Source organism: Scomber japonicus, chromosome 4, assembly GCF_027409825.1.
Source record: "Scomber japonicus isolate fScoJap1 chromosome 4, fScoJap1.pri, whole genome shotgun sequence".
Taxonomy (NCBI): Eukaryota; Metazoa; Chordata; class Actinopteri; order Scombriformes; family Scombridae; genus Scomber; species Scomber japonicus.
The window spans coordinates 9,742,806-9,765,308 of record NC_070581.1 but is presented as its reverse complement, the minus strand read 5'-3'; the positions used below and the strand labels follow the sequence as shown (position 1 = coordinate 9,765,308).

Sequence of the window (22,503 nt, the reverse complement as noted above, 5' to 3'; positions counted from 1 at the left end):
TGGGCCAGAAAATTAAGATAAGCAAAAATCATTACTGCTAACATCCGGAGGAAAATTTGTAGCAACCTGAAAAATCAATGTCGCAAAACATTCTGGCTTTTTTGATTTAACTTGGTATTATTAAAATGTCCCTCATAATTTAGTGAATAAACTGGCTACTGTGTGTACAATATTAAAATATCCTCTCTGACTTAAAAGATCTTCTCTGACTTCCATCATTCCTCGGTCTCATCACGTCCGGCCATATTTCAACATCTTTCAACACTATTCTGGCATCTTGTTCAATGACTACATCTTGAAAGGGAAGAATGAAAGAAGTCCCTTGTGCCTCTTTCGTTTTCTTGCTGCCAAAAACACAGTTTCCATTACTGTGGAATCGCTCTCCTTGATACCACTTTACATGACTAAGATACAATATGTTGAATTCACCTGCCATGAGATCATAGAATTGGTCAGGACATGAGAGGCAAAATATATCTCATCATTTGTGATGAGAGACTGACATGAGTATAAGAATGCACCAGTGTTAGGATGTTTCCCTAGCAGCCTTACAGTTGCTATATCACTTTTAAAAACCCCCACACATTTCTATGATTTACATTAATTTGTGTAGTTGAGTTCACTGGTACAGGTGGTGCCTCTAGGTTCTAATAAAAACTGTTCTTTTACATGTGTGTTCACCTGAGGTGGACTGCAGTGGTCATTAGAAGGTGTTTTATAGTGTTATATAACACTAGTACACTATAGACTCCCTTGTTTTACTCACCTGTGGCAGCTGTTTGGAGATGCGTCTGAACACATGGTAGTAGAGGTCCCAGGCCTGAGTCAAGTCTTTTACATTTCCAGAGCGCATGTACTTCCTGCACCAGTCCTGAGCCTCCATCAAGTCCCTGCCATAAGCCTGTCACGTGAAGTAAGACAAAAACACTCAGTCTTTGTACAATGACTCATTCAATGAAATGAACATGAATTGCCACAGGAGGACTATAAAACTGAATGTCAAGGCATTAAATATCAAGGTTCCAGCACGAAACGAAAGCACAAACTGTTGTGCAAGATTTATTCAATGTTGGATGGGAGCCATACAAAGGATAGTTTGTGGTTTTGCCATAAACAAGACTGAATCTAAATTCAACCCCAATCTGGGATGACACGCACCTGATTAAAAGAGGTCTCTTTGAGGGTCTGTGGTCCCCTCTCCATCATAGCATGTAGAGGCTCCAGCACAGCAAACATGCCCTTGACGTTGCGCTCGCCAAAGTAAAGACGTGAAGCCTCTTCAAGGCCCTCGTGCCACATCTCATGCCACAAGATGGCCACTCGGATAAGCTCCTCACTCACCTGGATGAAGAAGAAAAGGTCAGACTCTTCACTCACATTGCTTCAAAAAACTCAGAGGTATAAAACATCAGACGTCTGGTCTTCTTGCACAATAATTACAATTCAGATTAGTTTCCTGCAGCAGATGACCAAAAAGAAGTCTATTGCTACAATGTTTCTTTTTCAGTAGAATTAAATGTCTGTACCATGATGGCCTGCTGAACCAGAGTGTTGCAGTGTTCACACATGTTCTTCAGGATTTTGTTAGCAGCATTATGGCGAGCGGTGGTGGTGGACTTGGAGGCCACAGTCAGTGGATAGATCAAAGCCTGGAGGGGAAAATGGAACAGTTTGGCAATTAATTACTGGTCACTGACGCTTTACGTTACTGCAGGAGTTGTGTTTGTGGTTTTGTTTTTTGTGTGAATTAAAATTAGTAGTGTGTGCAGACTTACTTGGGGATGATAGCGTCCAATGTCTGTTAGCAGCTGGTGGATGAGACGACCCACCAGGGCACGAGGGGTGTCGATTCGAGCTATGAGCTGAGGAATCACCTGCACAGGCAAACAAAAAAGGGAATATTAACTTAGTACTTGGTCAGCATAACGTTTTTTCCATGACAAAAGCTTCTCACATTCACCACAATTCATTTATCACACTTATTGATATCAAGATTACCTCCATTTTTAAATGTGTACTTTTGTAGTAAGTATGCATGTATTACCTGTAGCCATGTGTCTATTTGAATGGTTTTGATGCCCTCCACCAGGGCCTCATTCACTTCAGGCCAGTGACCATAGTCAAACCACAGCGTCAGAACCCTGAAGAGAAAAAACAATTAAAGAAAACAATGAAAACAGATTATCTTTTTGGCTCATAATAAGGGACCATGACAACAGTATGATCACAACCAACCACTAGAGGTCCCCCTATCACTACATAAACACATCTGATGGTTGTCTATGAATATGGGTGCTGTTTGCGTGGTCCCTTGACCTGTGTGAGTTACAGTCATTTCAGTCACCTGAGTGTGTCCTGCAGATTATTGCCTCTGGACAGGGAAATGGAGCGGAAGAAACCTTGAACAGCAGGAACTGTGTACAGGAGCAATGTCTTTGAGAGGTCCTGTGGAGGGAGAGCACACAACTGATGCTTTTTCATACATGACAAGAAAAAAGCTACATTGAAGAACATGCTGTAGGGGTTGATTAGAGATGTCGAGCTCTGAAGATAAAATGAATTCCTTCATCATGAGAATTTATTAAACTGAAATGAAAATGTCAAAGCTCTCCAGCAAACAGTCACAGGACAAGATCATTGCCATAATAATATCTTGTGAGGTCCCTAACCCTAACCCTCAGTCCCCAGAAATATGTCTGTTTTCAAGTTGTGATTTTTTCAAACTGTATAAGATAGAGGGACTGTGTCATGTCTTAAAAATGATGCTTTCTGAGGGGACCGTGTAATACGACAGTAGCTTAACAGTGTGGCAGAAATGTGACCATCTGAAGAACTGCATGCACAATTCACAGTGCAGTTATAAGTATCTTAACTAAAGATGTTTGCCTTGGTGTGACATGGTGCTAGAGGAGGAGAGCACTGAATGACTGATGTGGACAAGTGTAAAAATAGGCTTGTAATTTTGGATGTGCCTTGTTCTGTGACTCTCACCTCATTGACCTTTTTCTGCCCCGGTGAGGGCACAGGACTGTGGTCGGTGCTGTCGACCTCGCTGTCACTGTTACTGGCTTCACTGTTGGCACTGGCACCACTGGCATGTCGCAGTTTCTTCTTCTCATCACGTCCCTGGTTTTGGTGTTTGTAGTGCAGCACTGCCTCGAAATTCATCACCGCCCAGGCATGCCAGGCCTGCCGAAAGATGGTACAAACTGGATGAGACTGGGTTTCCAAGAGCTGGAAATGACTTTCATGTTTGTTCATGGTGTAATTTTCCAGTTTATTGAGGACAGATATCTCCCAAGGGGCTATATTTTTTGTGATCCAAACATATGTGTTTGATGGTTGCTGGGTTATGCAACCAGCTATTAACAGTTGAAAGCTGAAAGGAGTTGGTGAGGATGGATGGGGAGTTGGGTATGTAAGTACTGTATAGTGACATCTTTGTACTCTGCAGCACATGCACAGACAAGAAAAAACAGAGATGTTCTGAGTTCCTCCATCTCCTCCAATCTTTAATGCTTTAAGACAGGCACGGAATGAGCAGAACAAATGAGGCGTAAACAGACAAAAAAGCCAAACAAACAAGGATGTTTTGACATCTTTGGCTCAAGGGTGAGAAAAGTCTAAGCTTTTCCTTGTGACACAACAGTGTTAGGGCAACCTCCTACCAACACAGCTGGTATTTTACTGCGGACAGAGAGAGGTCAAAAGTGAGAGGTTGGAATTGAAAGGGAGGGACTGACCTTGTACCAGTTCCGGTCATGCTCAGTTGAATGGCTGTAATACTGCAGAACCTTGGGGATGGTGCTTTCATTGATGCCCTGCAGACTGAGCTGCCACTCACCCAGCTTCAGGAAACATCTACATAGAGGAAAGGGAGAGACAAAAAGACAGAGGGGGATATTTTATCTAGGTTTATTCTTTTAAAAAAGCTAAAAACTTGCACATTACTGCTTTATTTACAGAATGCCTAACCAAGCTGAAGTAATTCTGTTGTGTTTACAAACATTAAAACTACCCACTGATAATGGTGCACTATCTGACCAAATGGGCTCTTGAACTTTATTCTGCAAATAATAACCTCACTAACGAATATCTTATGTCATACAGCAGATACAAACATGATCTAAACTTTTTAGAGACCATAAATCATTGATGTCAGAAGCCCTACACGATTTAAACAACTCCATGACAACAGTAGCAAAGAGGAAAGAAATGCAGTGCTGGGACAAGTCACGAAAGAAGTTTATAACCATGCTTATGTTGTCATTGCTTACAAAGAGTTGGCAGTGACAGTCAATATATCCAAGGGTAGTTTATTAAACAAGAGATAGATAATGATACGAGACATTTAAAGTATCACTACTTAAGGCAGCAGTGTATTTATTTGCTGAAAGGATGTGGGATCACATCTGGAGATTTTTAATTATCCAAACCACTATAATGTAACCTGACAGTGAGCACTGCGGTATGCCTGACGAGGACTCCGCTTCATCCATCATCCTCAGAAACACAGATGCTTACAGGCAAATGGTCGATCTAGTTTTGTTTGGCTGTGCCAGGACACATAATTCATATACAGTACAACTAAACTGAGCAACTGGCAAGCACTGCATTGTTGACCCATCCATCAACAAGCTGAGTACTATTAGCAGACCACCTCCAATAAATTTTCTTTTGGGATTATGTAATTTCATGTGAGTGCTTTTCCATGTGACTGTACAGTTAGGGTTCAGCGCGTCTATGCTGAGCAGTTTCCTTAAACTGCAGGGAACTGTTAACGGGCTGGATTTTTGGGAAAGAAGCAGGAGGGGGACAGGGTGTTTGGGGACGTTAGAACAACATGTTTATTAAGACAGGAGACGCCAGGGTTATTGATCTTAAGTAAAGCAGCAGTGAAATTACACTGGAGTCTTTGGGGAAAGAGAGAGAGAGAGAGTGGAGACATCTATGTGAGTGTGTGAGTGTCTGACTGCGCGGTCCAGGTGTGCTCCATACCACGCAGCCGACCTGCATTCATGAAAGTGTGTCAGCATGTCTGGAGAAAACCCGTCCAGACTGACACTATACAGGTGTTTTTTTCCCTAACATGCATTCCTCAGACAGCCAGAGTCACTGTCTGGAAGATGCAAAAATGAAAAAAGCCCCTATTTGCCTGTTGTCACGCTTCTGTGTTGTCATGTATGATTTATGAGATGGGATGGGGCACATGACTGGTGTGTTTGTGCACAAGGCCAGATGAGACTACTGTATGATTTACTGTCCGTGGGATTATACCTGTCTATTCTCAAGTTGCACCCCTGGCTTGTTTTTAGGCGTCTGACCAATAAGATACATGATGTACTGCATTCAAATTATCCTTCCTGCCCTGGCAAGCAATGTTCAACCCTTAAGGAGACAGATTTAGATATCCTCCAAAAGTGTTCTGCTGAGCCTGCAAAGCATACAAACAGCTTCTTTAAGGCTTTGAAGTCACTCTGAACAATTTTTGGAAGTACTAAACTTTCCATTTTGTAATCGCCCAAATCAGCGTCTGGAAACACATGATGGTTATTTAAATGTCAACTTTTCAAAAATCTGGTGTTGTGTTGACATCTGCTTGAATCTGACTCCGTACTGCATCTATTACCACAGCGATGTGAGGTGATGATAGTGGAAAGGTGCTGAGGCTGTGCCAGAATAATCAGATGAAAAGTCTAGCATCCAATGGGATAGGCGTGAAGTACACACCTGGTCTTTGATACTGTATCTATCGGCATGGTGCCATGTTTGGTTTGTGCTGTCTGGAACAAACTGCCAAAAGGGATAACTTTATTCAGAAGTTTGAGGTGAGGCATTCATTGAACCTGGCTAGTCTTGAAAAAGACCACAGGATGCCATTGGGCTTGTAAAAGGTGCTATGCCAGATTGGGTCATGCACATGGTAAAAGAAGCAGAACACACTGTACATGACCCCTTGTGTTTACAACACGAGGGCAGAAAATACATGAGGCTACTTTTTCCTTGCTTTGTGCTTTCGTGATTGTGGGTGTCGGGAGGCTGGCACGACTTTTAACAATACTGAACCACATCTAAATGATAATGACACATTGGCATTAATTCTGGTGATTTTGGATAACAGTGGATTACTTAAACTTTCCCTCAAGCACTTAAGCTTGCAATACGTGCCAAGAAACCAAAGCTGTGGTATCAGGTTCATCTCTGCGTCTCTCTGAAGAGATAAAAGTTTTCTCCAAAGCATTAAGTTATGCAATGAAACTCACCCAAGTGCACACATGCTACTTTGGCACAAGCTCATAAATAGCCTATTAGTCTGATAAATAGTTACATGCAATGTGCTATCCAACTTTTCGTGTAAATCTAATGTACGTCACTAAGTGTTTCTGCACTTAATTTTTGCTGCTGAAAAATACATTTGACATAATGAGAATATTATGGCAATTATTAACTTCATTTCACACTCAAATGATTGTAATTTGCTCGACCTCTGCAACTGCTCAGTGATGTAACTATTATTACCTTCCTTTCACTGGTGAAATGTGTTGGCGATATTAACGGTTGGAAGCAGGTGCAGAACAGTGTTCATCATCTCATAAACCAATACAACTCTCAAGGGGATCGTGTTGTTTCTCTATAATTTCCTTACACTCAGTTACTCCTATCATATGCGCTGCTTTTGAACTGAGCCTCCATGCTGATCCCAATAATTTTATTTTATAGCAATGTAGTTTAGAAATTTCACTGTGCCTGTGTGTATTTGAGCACAAACATGTGCAGGTTGTTCTGATCAATGTCTGTGTCGCCTGGACAAAGTTTTATAACTGTTAAAATAACTTAGAAATTGTTATGTAAAAACTCCTGCACTTACTTTTACTTTATTGCTTATTTTAATCAAATTATTGTGAACATTTTCCAGCAATAAAACTGAAAAGTGCTGGAAGTGTATGTGTGCACTTCATATTCAGTATTAGGTGCTGCTGCTGCACTTCAGTATAGAAACAGACCTGGCCATCAGTTTGTGGAGTTCTTGCTTGTGCTGTTGGTCTTCAGCAGCGATGGCGTGCTGGGCTTGTTGCTGCATTCCTTGGACAAAATGCTGCATGTGCTGGAAGGCATCGATCTGGAGAGACAAGAAACAAATACAAACTTCTGGTAAAGACTGCGTGAGAGAAATGTGTTTGTTTGGTGGCTTTAGACATTTATTGACTTCACTCAATTATATGTAATCAAATGATTTGTGATAAACAAAGAACAGATGGTGTTAAATTGACAACTGTGTTTACAATTTCATTTTTTTTTCATGTTTGGCATGTATTCTGTGGCCTCCCTCTGACATGTTACAGGTGTTGTGGTGACTATGCTGTGTGTTATTATGCTATCTGTTGTCATCATCTCAATGCTTATTCAGAGCTAATCTAATACAGGACTCCCGAAAAAAACATTATTTTCCATTCATATCAGTGTTGCTGGACTTACTACTGGCCCATTGGGAAAATCCAGCTACTCCATCTTTCCAGGCCACCTGTGCTGTCATGGAAACACTGTTTTTGTTACTTGAACTTACATCTAAGTTAAGACCCCTGTGGCATGTTGTGGTCTGAACTGAACAAAACAGCCTCGTACAACACACCACGCAGCTTCCACAGCTTTGAAATGTTGACCAGTGCCGAAAATGGGGGACCGATATACTGAAAGCATGAGCCGCAGGATGAGCAGGTTACTGTATCTTTTACATTTGAACTTCAAGAAAAGTTCACATGAACTTCAAAATAATTTATGTCAAAATTACTTTCAAAAAAATAATGGAAGGATTGGACTTAATCGGATCCTCTTCATGGAAGTTAAGGCTCCATGGGTCTTGCTTTACTATGAAGCAGCTATCCCTGGTGGATGATCAGTAACACTCGAGTCATGGCAAGTCTGATGAGTGACGGCCTGAGCTGATGTTCCCCACTGTTACAAAACAGCAAGGACAGGGGATGGATCCTTTTCAGCTGTGTGTGTGTGTGTGTGTGTGTGTGTGTGTGTGTGTGTGTGTGTGTGTGTGTGTGTGTGTGTGTGTGTGTGTGTGTGTGTGTGTGTGTGAGAGAGAGAGAGTATTTTTATATTGTGAGATGTCTGGTGAGCAGTGCAGCTGGCTTCAGCAATAGCAGTGCTTGTGCTCACACTTACCTAAGCCCTCTAATGAGACCTGCACTCTGGAACCTCCAACACTATTCAACACCTGGCAATAAATGTGGGTGTGTTTATGTGTGCTTGGGGGTGCATATACAGTATATGAATGTGTGTGTGTGTGTGTGTGTGTGTAGTATACACAGGGCAGAGCAGTGCAGTCCCATGCTGCTCTGGTGATGATGACATGTAGTATAAAACATACTGAATAGTATAATGTAAGGTCACTACTGCTGGCAGTTGGAGGGTTGGTAAGTGTTCCTGCTTTAAAGCACAAATCTTTCTGAACAAATAATGACATTTGTAGGGCTTACTTCATTCACTGTTGCCATGGTTATGATGGATTAGTGACATCAACATTAATCTTAATGAAAAATCTGCTGTTGGTTTTACAGATCAACTCAGTGAAGAAGCTGAAAATTGACCTATACAGTCATCCTATTACGTAGGTTGGAACTTTGATTCTTTCTTACAGACGTAGTTTGTTGATGAAATGTTACTTAGGCTGCCTATCTGGCAACTGGTGAGTGTTGCCTGGTGTTGCTTTAAAAACTTTGCAATTGAAGATCCAAGATGAAATGTCTCCATTTTCCATTTGGTCTAAAAAAAGCACTTTCTGTATTTAGTCCTAAGTATGATGTCTGATAGAAAGCAGAACCAAAAATAATCACAAACTTACCTTGCGTGCACTCTTCCACATGTATTTCATATAAGCATAGGTGACGTGCGGGTGGGCTGTGGGCAGTGGGTGATCAAGTTGCTTGGAGGGGTCGACACCCAGAAGCAGCACAAGAGTCTTATGGGCCAATGCCTGAAGGGATAAAGAGGGCAAGAGAGGAAAAAGGAAACTGGTCTGAGCACACGTAAGTGATTAAGATTATTTAAATAACGAAACATTTAAAGGACAATGTCAGACTCAAATAGAGGTGCAACTAACTCAAACCACACCACTCCATGAGGTAAAAGCCTTAGAGAGGTCATTTTTTCCAACACCTCATAATCACATTTCCTGCCATTTTTGCCATTGGCCAATCACACCTCTTTTCTTCAGTAAAATCATAGTTGAAGATTGTGGCAATTCTCTGTGTATGTGCTTAAATCGTGTGTGTGTGTGTTGATAGAAAAATTGGCCCATTGTCTGCCACCCCTTGCAATCAATTAGAATAACAGTGAGGTAAAGGATGGAAAATTGCAGTACTTTAATTGAGCAGATATGTGGTTTCATGTTTCTAAACAGCGTGATTGAGGGTCCTGTGCTGCTTTCATCAGTGCCAACTTAAAACCGGTTGAAATAAAGATTTATTTCATAGCCTGGGTTCATGGTTACACTTAACTCTGACAGAACCTGACCTCCCTTTTCCGTTCGACAAGGCTGATTAAATCAACACTGATTTATATATTTGATATGCTCATATATTGTTGTTGCACATGTAAAGACGTTCAGATGTGTGCAAGTTTGTGCATTTAGTCTGCATTAGGATGGCAGAAAATGATTTTTCAATCAAATTATTCTGATTGCCTGGGCAGGGATAAAATCAACATGCATTACCACAGTGTCTTTTATTATCCCACCCCAATCAGGAGTCAGCAAAGTCAGAAATTTCCAAATCGTAAACATAGGGGCTTTAAAAAAATGTGTGGCCAACTCGCTGTGCAAATTGTGACATTTCAACTATGAATGCACTTGGGGAGAGGTAGAGTATCTACAGTACAATGCTTGCATCTGATCTAGATTTGTCAAAGAAGGTACTGTTATCTTTAATTAAAAAATGTGCATGAATTCATCTGCTAGCCCATTTCTTATCGTTAACTCAATATCACAAGTCAATCATTTATACACACAATGTGGATCCTTTAGTTTCAAATATAATGAATTACACCCAAATTTGATGCACCTCGTCCATTATGCGGGGATTATTTATCAATTAAAAGGGCTGCTTTCATTGAGTGTACTGACCAGACGTCCACTCTTGCCACAGAGACTGGCATACTTCAACCAAGTCCTCATGTCCTCGTGTGGGCTGATCACCAGGGATCTGACCATCAGGATCCTCTGCCAGTCTTCTACGATACGCTGACAACCCTGGAGGAATACACACAAACATAAAAAGAGACAGACTTATTACCATTGTGTTACTGCTTTCAAAGAGACGCACCTGCTCGTTACAATCAAGAGAATGAACACGTGCGAGAGAGGGGTACAGTTAAAACCCTGGAGGCTACTATTACTACCAGTGATCCCTGTCTTCTACAGTACAACCCCCACACGTGCAGGCTCACGTGCCAGGAAAAACACATACACACATACACACACAGACACACAGACACACACACACAGGGCTGTACTAATGTATCTCTAAGGAGCAAGACAATCAGCTGACGTCTATAAAATCTCTCTTAACCCAAACCTGAACCTGACTAATAGAACACAGTGCTGCAGAGGCAGGCAACACACAATCCACCTCTGATGAAAAAAGACTGTATAATCTCATCAGTATGATTTGAACTGACCTTCAGGAGGTAGACAAAATAATATAAACACTTCATGAAAAAGGACTTTGATGTAACTTGGATATAATTACAAACACCACCACAATAGAGGGTTGTATTAGGCCACATGGCAACAAATAAGGTCTCAAATATTTATGTTTAAGTTCAAACAACATAACAAACACTGATAGAGTTTCACAGTTAATACAATCCTTCTTTGTGTCTGAAATGGTGATTAAGTTACGTAATAGTTTAAGTCTTTTTTTTTAATGAAAAGTCGACCTTTTCACATTCAACTCATTTCTTTTAATTCTTAGATGACAAGAGCAGGTCTGGGTAAGCCTTTGAGTAATCTGTTGAAAGATAAGGCTAGAATTAAACTCTACACCTACGTTTGTGAAGTAAGCTTAACGTGATGGAATTAAAAGGATGAGTGCAGGTCCAATGGCCGCAGCTATGCTCAGTGATTAAAGTGACTGCTACAGTTTAGTCTGGATTTAAAAACCAAAAATTACTGAAATCATTAGGGAGGCTCAATTTACTCAATTTATTCAACTCAACTGAAAAAAACAAATGCACAACTGTAAGCAACTGCGACCTCACAGTCACACTGGATAAGGGAAAATAAATGTTGGCTTGCCCTATAGCCTGCTGGTTAAGACACACGCCACATAACAGCAGTTTCTTTACCATCTATCACTGCATTGTTATAAGGAAGCCTAAATACATCAAACCCACTGCTTTTCTGAAAATGCATATTACCAGTAAGTGGTTTTGATTAAGCATAATGCTGTGTGAATTAGAAGTCTATAAAAAGAGCAAGTCCACGTGGATTCTCCCTCTATCAAATATTTAACATTTAAATTAGTTTCCACCATCTTTTACACAGATTTCGGAGTCAACTTTATTTTTCCTCTTTTTAAAAGGGTGATGAACAGCTGGGTGACTATAATTTAAAGCACACCAAAATAACAAAGAGCTTTTATTAGAAAGCCAAAATGAATTTGACTGTTATATTGTCAAAAGGGAATGGTTAATATATGGCATAGGTTCAATAAAACTGAGGTAAAATATTTTAAAATGAGGCCATAGAGGAGCACAGGAAACATTAGTGAAAGAAGAAGAAAAGAAGAGAAAGTGAAAAAATGTCACATGATTTGCATTAGCAATGCTGAAACAGCACAAAGAGCAGGGATCAAAAAGGGATCAATAGCTTCCAACTGCAATCTAGGACAAATAGTCCAAAATTTAAACTGGTTCTCACACGGACTGAAGTGAAAGAACTCATTGATACATTTACACACTAACAGTGGTGTGCAGTGCTGTCGTACACCTTCTACTGTACCACTAATCCCTTGATGAGAGAGACTGTTGAAGGAAAAAAGAAAGCATAAAGGAGCGGGACAGTGACTCCTTGACAGATGTGTGAGGTCAGCCTCAGATAAATCATTAGTGAGAAAGGAAACCTGTCAGATACTGCAGACCCAGCTCTGGTGCTGGCATTATGGGCCTTCTCTGTTTGTTCAGGAAGACCCCACTTGAACCCACATACGCCCCCCCCAAGCAGCCATCATCTTTTATGAATGGAAAAAGTCAAGATGATCAAGAGTATCTTCATTTTACTGCACAAGGATTTGAGTGAGTCTTTTTTCCATGCAACTGATAATTTTATGGGGAACCTGGAAATATCACAAAGAAACTAATTAGGTGGAATTCCAAGAGATAATGAATGCAATTTTTATATTTGATAAACAACAAAGAGCACTTTTTGTCTAAAAGCCAAATACTAAAATGTACACTATAATATAATCAAATGCACCGACTAATGGTCCCAATTATCATGTAGTCACTCATTTTTGAAGATCATCACATTGACTGACATCAGAGATTGAAGCAATAATCTGATTTATGAGCCTGAAAAGTTGTCCACTAGGAAATGTATGCTCATTGAATTAATGACTATATGAATTTAACAATGTTCTATGCCTGAAATCAGACATAGTGCCTGAGAACTTAAAGCCCTGTGACATAAATTCACATCCACACTCATACTATTTCTAGAAAACAACAATTTCTCCTTTTGAATTCTTTGTTTGGCTTTCAGAACAAACCATCTCAGTATCTGTTTCTTTTTAGACTGTAAAATTGAGCAAATGCCAGTTCTAAATAATAGTCCTGTATTATTAGTTGAAAAGCAAAATTAATGTTTGTTTTAGATTATTTCCATTAAAACCTCCTTCACAGTGGCCATAAAAGAATGGCCCTCTGGATGCAGCAAGTCCTCGCACTCAGCAAAGTATTCAACTGTTTTTTTCAAACACGTCAAATTCGGTTTTGAAAAGAGTACAGTGGATCCCTCTGGGCAGGCACATGTAGCCTTCAGACAAATACAATCTTGCCGGGCTGCAATCGGTACATGATGATGGAGGTTTTTGTTTCTTTGATGAAGATGATTTTCCAAAATGTCGGTAACATCTGAGGAAAGGAGCAACAGGTATGCCAACAGGGACTCAGAGTAAGCAGTATTATACATGCTGCATTAAACTGAGAAGCTTGGACGGCATGGTGTCAAGATTTAGGAATGGCACATCACGCAATGAGCTTATCAGTTTAGCTGCCTGACTTGACTTCCCTTCCCTTAACATGTACATACAAGGTTTAGGCCTCTGAAATAAGCACATTTGATTTAGCTTTAAAAAGCCGACATGGAAAAGATGAATTTCAATAGTATTATCTTAGATCAGATGGTATTTGTCTCAAGTTCCAAAGAATTGCCGGGTGGCTGAATTCTTCCCGACCGCTTGTGGAATTTTGGTTATTCCACACGTCATCCTGTCTTATTTAACAGCACGTACAACTCTGTAATTCATGATTAATACTGATAATAACAGTAATTATAATCAGTCTCAGGAAGGAGGAAGAGTTTGGATCAGTTACGGTGTGGATTTCTGAAGATTCCTACTTGTAGAAAACAAGGGTCACATGTAAGGTTGGCTTACTTGGTGCTGCTTATGGTATTCAGTGGGCAACATGAAAAGACCACTTCCATTTCCATATTTTATACACCCTTTGAAATAACAATACCAAAGAGAAGTACAATGGTAAAGCTGCACTGAGTGGACAGCTTGCAAAACACATCAGATTTATAAAAGAAACTAGATTTTCCTGATTTTAGGACTGTGCTGTAGCTCAAGTGATGGATTCATTTTCTACAGACCAATGGGTTAATTTAGATCAATTCTAAAACAGACAATTTATGGTTAGGGAATAGGACATATGAACTTTATGCACTTTATTACTACTAACCATCATCTGAAGTTGGTTGCAAGCAACATATATTTCACTTGCCAGAGCATAAAGTGATTCTACTTAAAAACTACAACATAATATTAAATACTAAAGCCTTTATCACTGATATAATGGTATTAGTGTGTGTCTTTGTTTACACGAGTGGTGTCTGGCTGGTAATGTTTCCCATTAGTAACAGTAGCCTTCCCACATCTGCTTTACATTGCATTTGTAGTTACACGCGTGAGTGCGTGAGTGTGTGTGTGTGTGTGTGTGTGTGTGTGTGTGTGTGTGTGTGTGTGTGTGTTTCCATATATCATGTGCTGTAGTCACCTGAAGCCTCTCCCACCATGTTTCCCTGATAATGTCCCTCCTCTCTGGCACTAGCTTGTACTGGATCACCTCCTCCAGCTCAGACAGCATCTGGCAGGAGACCATGGCCTGGGAAACAAACAAGCACACACACATTTATTCTTATTCGCAAATTCAGTATTATAGTTGTAAATGTATACTGCACAGATGGGGCAAAAGCCCCTTCTGTGTGATATAAAAGGGTTATTAAAGCTCATAAATTAACCAGTCTGCAACTGAATGCATTCAGCAACTCCCTGAACCTTCATGTGTGGCATCTGTCAGAAAAGATTTGGTAATCTCCATATGATGGCTTTGTTTACATCTGCCATGTGCAACAACATCCAGAAGAAGATGCCTGCTCTGTCTGCTCTCAGTCTTCATGGTGAACAGCTAAAGTATGCACATCTAAATCAACTAAGATCAAATGGCTTTCACCATAATGTTACCTGACAACATCTGTCTGAGAGGAGCAGTGCTGTTTTCAGATTTCAACAACTGATTTGAAATGTTGACCAGATAATTCCACTTATATAGACAGTAAAATAGCAGCAGTTTCTCCAGCTGTGGAGAAACAGTAAACATGAATCATTTGACATCTAAAGGACTTAGATCAGAGACTTACACTTTACAAATCATTGCTTCAATAAAACTTTGTTGCAGTGGCATAATCTTTCTGCACATGAATGCTATGAAAAATGAGATGGTAGACTGACGCCAGGCACTGAATATTTTGGCTGTCTCGGAGGAACACTTACCCCGTAGGCTCGACTATAGCTCTCCCCTGCCATGGCAGTCAGCTCAGCATCCAGGAGGTCTCTCGCTTTGTCAATACACTGCAGAAAAAAACATTTACAGTGAGATCTGTAGATTTATGACTACACATAAAGATAACAATCACAATAATACTCTCACTCACCCAAATGCATGTGCCTAATGTTTTCCTTCCTATATTTACATATTATCTTAAAATGTACTGTTGAAACTGCAGATTTTATTGACAAGCCTGTCTGAATGGTGCCATGATGTCCAATTAGTTTGCTTCTCGATTCACTGTAAATCCTCAACATTGCAAACACTGGTTTAAAACATGAATAATAATGGCAATAAAGGCATTTTCTTAATAGCGTAATGTTTGTATGACGACAGAATGTACCATAACACAATATCACCCTGTCCTAAAATCTCCTTGCATCAGGACCAGCTGGGATTGGACTAAACCCAGACTATAAAAACACTTTGTACAAATGAGGGAATGTACATTATTGCTTACTGCTCACACACCTTCTTACCTACTTAAATCCTGCCAACTGTGACATATTAGTCCAACTAGAACTAGTACGTCTGCTTGTATAGCAGAGCGGTTTGATGCACTGCTGAGTGCCAAATGTTTTATGAGGAGAGGTAAATGAACTGTTGAGAGTCACAGCGTTTAAGTTATGTAACCAAGGTTGTTGATGTCAAATGCATCATCAAAAAACAGCCTAAATTTCCATGCACCTTTAAAGAAAAGAGGAGGAATTGAAGGGTGATAAAGGAGGATTCAACATGAAGACAGTTAGACATGTTGCAATTCTGAAACCTTTCGTTCATGGTTTTCGTAAACTGTCAGAGAACATTCATACTTAATTTTGTCTAGTTTCCTGTTTTTTCTGGCGTAATACTGTATGTTACTGACTCACTGTTAAATTCCCTGACTTTTCCTCGCGGGACTAAATGTCTCCAAATTCAAGGACACTGCAGGTATTTCATCACCAGTAAGAACCCTGAGGCGTGGAAAGACAGTAACTGAGAGAAAAACCTCATCCAGAAGAGCAAAAGGGACAAACAAGGACACAAGTATTGCTGATTTCTTGGGCTTCTACAGCCCCTGTTTTTGGGAACTATTATTAGCGGGAGGGTAAAATGAAGGAGGAAGACTGAGGAAGTTCTCTGAGGCCAGGACACACAGCTGTTTCAGACCCACTCCCACCAATTATTTTTTTCGAGGGGAGGGAAAGAAGGAATGTCGTGCCAAAACACCTCTTCAGGCACGCACAGCAAGAGAAGCGATTGTGGGGACGGTATTTGGGACGAGGTGACAATGAGGCTGCTTCTTTACTGCCTCCACTCAAGTTATGGTTCTGTTTACTCCTGAATTACTGTGCTGGGGCCTCATTGGAAATGTGCAGTCCAGACGACTCCTGATAAATGCAGTGTCTGGCTTCTGGCAGCACAAACAAACCATGACCTAATTTTCCATTCTCTTATATAAAGGTTTCACCCATAGGCACACAGGTTTAAGTTCAGTGATCCAGTGGTTTGGGCCAAATCAACACAAAGTCAAAATAAGATAACATGACCCTGAATTATGTGTTGTCAAAGTCAAAAAGACAGAGAGGCAATTTACAATTCATACACACAGTGGACTAGATATATCATGAATCTTGTCTCATGAGACTGCTTTTTATGTAGGGAGCATGACAGTGTGTCTACACTTCATTGTTGGGACAGACCAAACACAAAGATTTACAAAGCAATGCAACCTGAAACCTTTACACTGATGCACGCTGAGACTCGTGGAGCACATGTCTGGTTGTTGGGAGTATGGAGAGAGGAAAGACCCTGCCCTATGGAATCAAAAGGACTTAAGTGCAAGGATTACCAACCACATCCGGAAGACTAGACTGAGCTCATGTTGACATTTAAGCTTTCACCCTTGCTCCATCTGCTTCTCATTCCTCATCATTCATTGTAAGAGGCCTCATTGTCAGTAAGAGTCTGCTTTCCCTATTCAGCTGATGCAGAAGCCTATAGGCCACACCTGGATCTAATCTCAGAATTAGAGGACGTGGGGGCACGGAGAGCAAGTCTCCCAGGCTTTGTGGTGAAAAGGGGACTTGGAGGATGAGTTCAGGGAAATTGGAGGAACAGGTGTTTACTGGTCTCTCAGTGCTGGAGCCTATGTTAGTTAGTCGTGCTTGGCATCCAGCTTGAACAAATCCACCTCCGGGGACCATGAGCTCATCTACTATCCACAACTTTCATCAAACAAAGAAAATACCACCCTGACCTCCGCCAGACATTGTTGACAGGGAAACAGGAGGGGTAAAGGGCTCATTATTAGTTTGAAGCTGAATCCTGTGATGATTTACAATTACAAGAGTTACATAACATTTCTACACCAAAGTTGTACCACATTGTAAAAGAAAAAGAAAAAGCTTGTGCATTTTATACCTTTTAATGAAAAGCCTGAGCTGATGGAGAAATTTGATCCTGTCTGGAATAGCCATAGAGAATAATTTTTTATGTTTCTTTACAGTGTTTGTTTCCAATGATTTTAACTCTTCATACCTTGCTATAAAGACTGATGGAAATTCCAGAAGCCATGAGACTAGGCAAATTCCCATGTGGTATGTCTTTACGAGATGTTTTCTAAAAATACAGACTTTACTGTATACGGAATAGAGAGGGGAGGGTCTATTCCATTGGGTGTTCTTTTGAGTGGTGATATATCCCACCTGCTGGGCCAATGAGAAGAGGTCCTGATGTAGAGCTAGCACTGCTCTATAGAAAGCCCCATCATGTGTGTCTCTTGGAATCATGCATGTATACTCCTCCATGCTGTCCCAGTGCCCTGTAGAAAAAAAAACAATCACATGAAGAAATTCACAAAGGCAGCCACAATGATAACGAGTGCAACATTTGATTATGGACAACTTCTAACCTAACAACTGAAGACTGGAGCCTGGAGTTCAAAAGCCTATCGCTGCTGTTTTGAACCACACTCCACCTCTGCTTGCTATAATAAAAATGAATGCAACCTCAACATTTTGCTTCCCAACAACACCAATAAAAGACGGTCTGAGTTTTCAGATAGACGGCTCTGCTGGTTGTGTATCGTCTCACAGTTTACGATGGAGTTTGGAAAGTCAAAGCCACAGACCACAAACCTTAGGCGATGCTTCTGCACTGTGGTCCCCTGCTTTTCTCCGTCATTGAACGTTACGATATGTCAATGTTATGACTGGATGCCATTCCCATCTGGTTATGTGAGAGGGACTTGGCAAGAGCTCTTACTGTTTTCATTGCTGCTCTGTTTGATTGCATTGTTGAGTCAGACTTAAAATTTGACCAGAGTGACAATAAATATCTTGAATGTTTTTTCCAGTTAATATTTTTCAGCATATGATATGAAGTATCTGTTTGATTACCTAGACCCCAGGCGGCAGCAGCAGCCATACGAGCCATCTTAGCTTGGGTTTCCTCGCTGACCAGTGTCCATTCCTCACAGCACTGCTGGTGCAACTGGCCCCTGGAAAACATTAACCACATGCTTCAGATGGTAGAAAAAAAAAAGAATCCAGATTCTGTCGAATCCCATATTCTGAGTGATGACATCAGTTAAGTCCTACTGCATGTTCACAGTGATGCAGTTTGCAAGATTCAGAGACTGATCTGTGCTATGATCAGGCTACCTAGTTGATCATGCAATCAGGTTTTATTGAATGCACTGCAGTATGGTGACATGGACTGCCAACAATTCACTGAATAACAAAGAACAAAAGACAACCCAGAATTTTGCTGTCATTGTGCAATGCATATACACTTAGCTGCATATTACCTGGTGTCTGAGAGCTATGTGGTTTTTCAGCATACATACAATAAATGGTTGCTTCACAGTGTTTCATAGACCAAAGCGACCCTACAACATAGTGTGTTATGATTAAGATAATAATGCTTGGACAGCAGCTTTCATAGCACATCTACATAGACCATAATAATACAGTTTAAAAACATAAAACATAACATAAAAACAGCCTTTATCTTTATTATGATAATAAAAATCATGTCAATACACTAAATTTTATTTTCCAATTTTCCTGTGCCAAATAACAATTAAAGAAATGATTTACCACAATAACTATGTGCTTTTGGCCAAGGAAGAGAAATAAACTGAATGAAGGTAAGCCCTGGTTTCAATTACATCTGCCATTATTTATTTTTTCATTTGTTCTCAAAGATGAACATCAGCCGACTGTTCTTCCTACCACAGTCTGATAATATCAAGTATCCCGGCAAACAGATGAATGTTCCCGTTGGGGTCAGATGCATTTAACCAAAACTAATTCCTCATTAACAACAATCAGTTCTGCACAGGCCAACATGAGATCAAACCGACCGCATGTGTTTTACAGGCAGGATGCTGGAGCGACCTTGGTTGAGAGGAGAAATAAAGGGAGGAACAGACAGAAGAAGAACAAAAAAAAAAGAAAAAGAGAGAGACAGGTTTGGATAAGGGTCAGTGAAGTGAAGCCGTTTTCCAGCTGCCTGCCTATCGTATAACGTGAAAGCAACAAGTACGAAAAGCTCCGGTACACTGGTCATGTGTGTCCCTACAGCAGACAAGAAGTCGAGTGGAAAGTAGCTTGAGTTATAGTCTGACTCAGCAGATCATATCTTCAGAATTTCAATTAAATAATAAATAAAATAAACCCTGTCAACTTAAAAGGAGGCTTTAATTTAGTCATGTAAAAAGTTTCCATCACTGGCTAACTGTAATGAAAGCTAATTTCTATTCATTTTATTTTAAAGTACTTGGTCCAGGACAGTGTAGATGTTAATCAACTGCACGTGATTGACATTCTCTCATTTTTGTTAGTTTACGTTTACCTGTTGGTACCTGAGCAGAGGCCTAATAAACCAGAATGTGAAAACACCTGCATGGGTGTTCAGGGCATTAAAGTGACATACTAGCAGCATAATGTAACAGAACACAACTAGGATTGCCAGGAATCTGACATCCTGATATTTTGTGATACATAATTAGCTAAATCTACTTTTCTACTTCCCGGAAAAAAGCCATAAGGATCCAGCTGTTTTTAGCATCTGTGCATGTGAGTCTGTGTGTTCACATACTGAGGATATGTTCCAAAATAAAGATGCCTTGAAAAGTCCAACCTTGAAATGCTGTTATCTATACGAATTCAACTATGTGACAAAATGTATTTTAGAGAAAGTGTGAACAAAGTGGCGTGCAAAAACAAACAAAAAACAATTATTTTCTCAAAAAAAGAAAAAAAAAGAAGGAAAAAAATGACAAAACATTTATCAGACACTCACTAACACTGCTGACAGAGTGCTGTACACAGTATGTTGGACAGTTACAAAGTAAAGGGGGTAGACTCATACCTGGCATGGAGGTTAATATGATCCAATATTGCTGCAGTGATAATTTAATTCATTCTGAGTCATTTTTCATGACATGTTTCAATTTTTTGTCACCACCTAAAAACTGTCCAACATGAGGCCTGAGTTTGACAGTCAAAAAAATTAACTGCACTTTAAAACTCTTTCTCTCACCAGGTTTGGATTAGCACAGACATGTACAATATCCCTTAGCTTGACAGAGAACAATATGTTCTTATAAGCCTGATCTCATTTGACTCATGACCCACTCAACTATTATATCATTTCTGAGCCTTACCAATACACAAATATAAACCAAAAGCTCCAATTCAGCTGAATCATCTTCTTGTAAAATTATTAAATCATTTTCTTGAGAAATGAATAACAGTGTATACAACAATGGCACAAGGATGGCAAGTTACATAAGCAAATTAACATCTGCTTAGCGTCAGGGGTTCTGTGACGATCCACATAGTTGGATCCTTCTGACATCTTGTGACTTTGTTTTTCCGCAAAAATGCTCTTTGAAGGTGGGCAGTCGTTATGGACTTAAGCCTCAGCTGTGGTGAGGTTTCATTGGATTGGCGGCGCCTCTCACTGGCGTTGGATGTCTGTTCATGCATTTCCCGTTAAAATTACTTTGGTCAACTCGTAGGACCTGTTTTCTCTCTCTTTTCACCCAGTCATCAAAGGTCTAATGTCAGGTCTAATTTTGAATAGACTTCCTACGCACAGTGAGCAAATACAAAGTTGGAGATTCGAGAGCTCCCAGATGCTGTCTTTATTCATTAGAGCAAAGGTGGAAAACTGAGAAACCCAATGTGTTCTTTACTTTATAACTCAAGTGAACCACACAATACATTTCTACCACAACAAAAATAGGGCTGTCTGTTAGAAAAAACAAACTTATGGTAAAAAAAAAATACAGTCAGCAAATATTACAAAGTGGACTCCACTATTTAACTCACAACAGATATGACTGATGACATACCATTCTCCCAGGGCCTCTAAGCAGCGCATTCTGCCCAGGATGAGTTCTGGATCCTCTTTGTTCATGTCGATCTTCTTGTCATATGCCACCAGGGCATCCTCCCACTCATGCAGCTTCTCATACCAGGTGGCTTGAATTTCCTAAAAATAAAAAAATAAAAAAACAGGGAGTTGAAGGGAGTCACAGAAGAAACATGAAACTTTTTACTATGTAACTATAAAATCAACACATTTTCCTGAACTATTTGTCTGCCATGAATACTGTTTTATCACGTGGCCAAGACTTACTATCTTGACAAATTGAAAATGTAATAAACAGTTGAAGCAGTTGAAGCAACTAAGTTTTGAAATTAAGCTCCATGTCCATTTACAGTCAGACAAAGACTTCCACAACTAACTTTCATTATATTATCATATGGCCGATTGGCAGTAACCCCATTTAGGATTCTAGTGGCCTGCGGGTAAAAGCTCTTCCTGAGCGTCTCGGTGCCGACATGGTGTATCCGGTAACTTCTTGGTGGTTGGGATCCTTAATGATATTCCTTGCCTTATTCTTGCAGCGCCTGGTGTAAATATCCTTTGTAGCACATTCCTCAGTATTTGAGGGGATACCCGGAATTTCCTCAAGCGTCTGAGGTAAAACAATCTCTGCCTTGCCTTCCTCACCACTGAGTCAGTACGAAGGACCTAGGTCAAGCTGACAGTGAGGTACTTGATGCTTCACCCTCTTCAACGAGGACCCATTAATATTAAAAGTGGTGTAGTTCCTTCCTTGCTTCTTCCCAGAGTCCACTACCAGTTCCTTAGTCTTGCTGACATTAACAAGTAGGTTGTTGACCTGACACAAGTGAGTCAGGTCCTTTACTTCCTTCAGGTAGGCCTTTTAACTGTTGTCTGTGATCAGACCCAAGGTGTGTTTTGTCAGAAACTTCATGATGGCGTTGAAGTTGAAAGTGGCTACATAGTCGTGTGTACACATGGAATACAGCAGAGGGCCCAAAACAAAACCCTGGTGTGCTCTGGTGTTAAGAGGTGTGTCCACCT

General features: G+C 40.3%; 1 protein-coding gene across 3 annotated transcripts in view; it reads right to left on the bottom strand.

Moving 5' to 3' along the window:
* Positions 1 to 22,503, bottom strand: part of mtor (mechanistic target of rapamycin kinase) — an 84,590-nt gene that overhangs the window by 10,965 nt on the left and 51,122 nt on the right. Inside the window, exons 30-45 of one of the 3 annotated variants that reach the window (XM_053317033.1) lie at positions 21,461 to 21,600; positions 18,495 to 18,595; positions 17,802 to 17,917; positions 15,060 to 15,137; positions 14,284 to 14,391; positions 10,130 to 10,255; positions 8,852 to 8,983; positions 7,005 to 7,120; positions 3,744 to 3,861; positions 2,992 to 3,189; positions 2,345 to 2,472; positions 2,045 to 2,141; positions 1,776 to 1,874; positions 1,527 to 1,649; positions 1,159 to 1,341; positions 767 to 901 (exon numbers count right to left, since the gene is read on the bottom strand). In XM_053317033.1, coding sequence (XP_053173008.1) covers positions 767 to 901; positions 1,159 to 1,341; positions 1,527 to 1,649; positions 1,776 to 1,874; positions 2,045 to 2,141; positions 2,345 to 2,472; positions 2,992 to 3,189; positions 3,744 to 3,861; positions 7,005 to 7,120; positions 8,852 to 8,983; positions 10,130 to 10,255; positions 14,284 to 14,391; positions 15,060 to 15,137; positions 17,802 to 17,917; positions 18,495 to 18,595; positions 21,461 to 21,600 — 1,998 coding nt within the window. The remainder of the gene's footprint in view (positions 1 to 766; positions 902 to 1,158; positions 1,342 to 1,526; positions 1,650 to 1,775; positions 1,875 to 2,044; positions 2,142 to 2,344; positions 2,473 to 2,991; positions 3,190 to 3,743; positions 3,862 to 7,004; positions 7,121 to 8,851; positions 8,984 to 10,129; positions 10,256 to 14,283; positions 14,392 to 15,059; positions 15,138 to 17,801; positions 17,918 to 18,494; positions 18,596 to 21,460; positions 21,601 to 22,503) is intronic. The other 2 variants (XM_053317034.1, XM_053317035.1) reach the window with 2 other exon arrangements.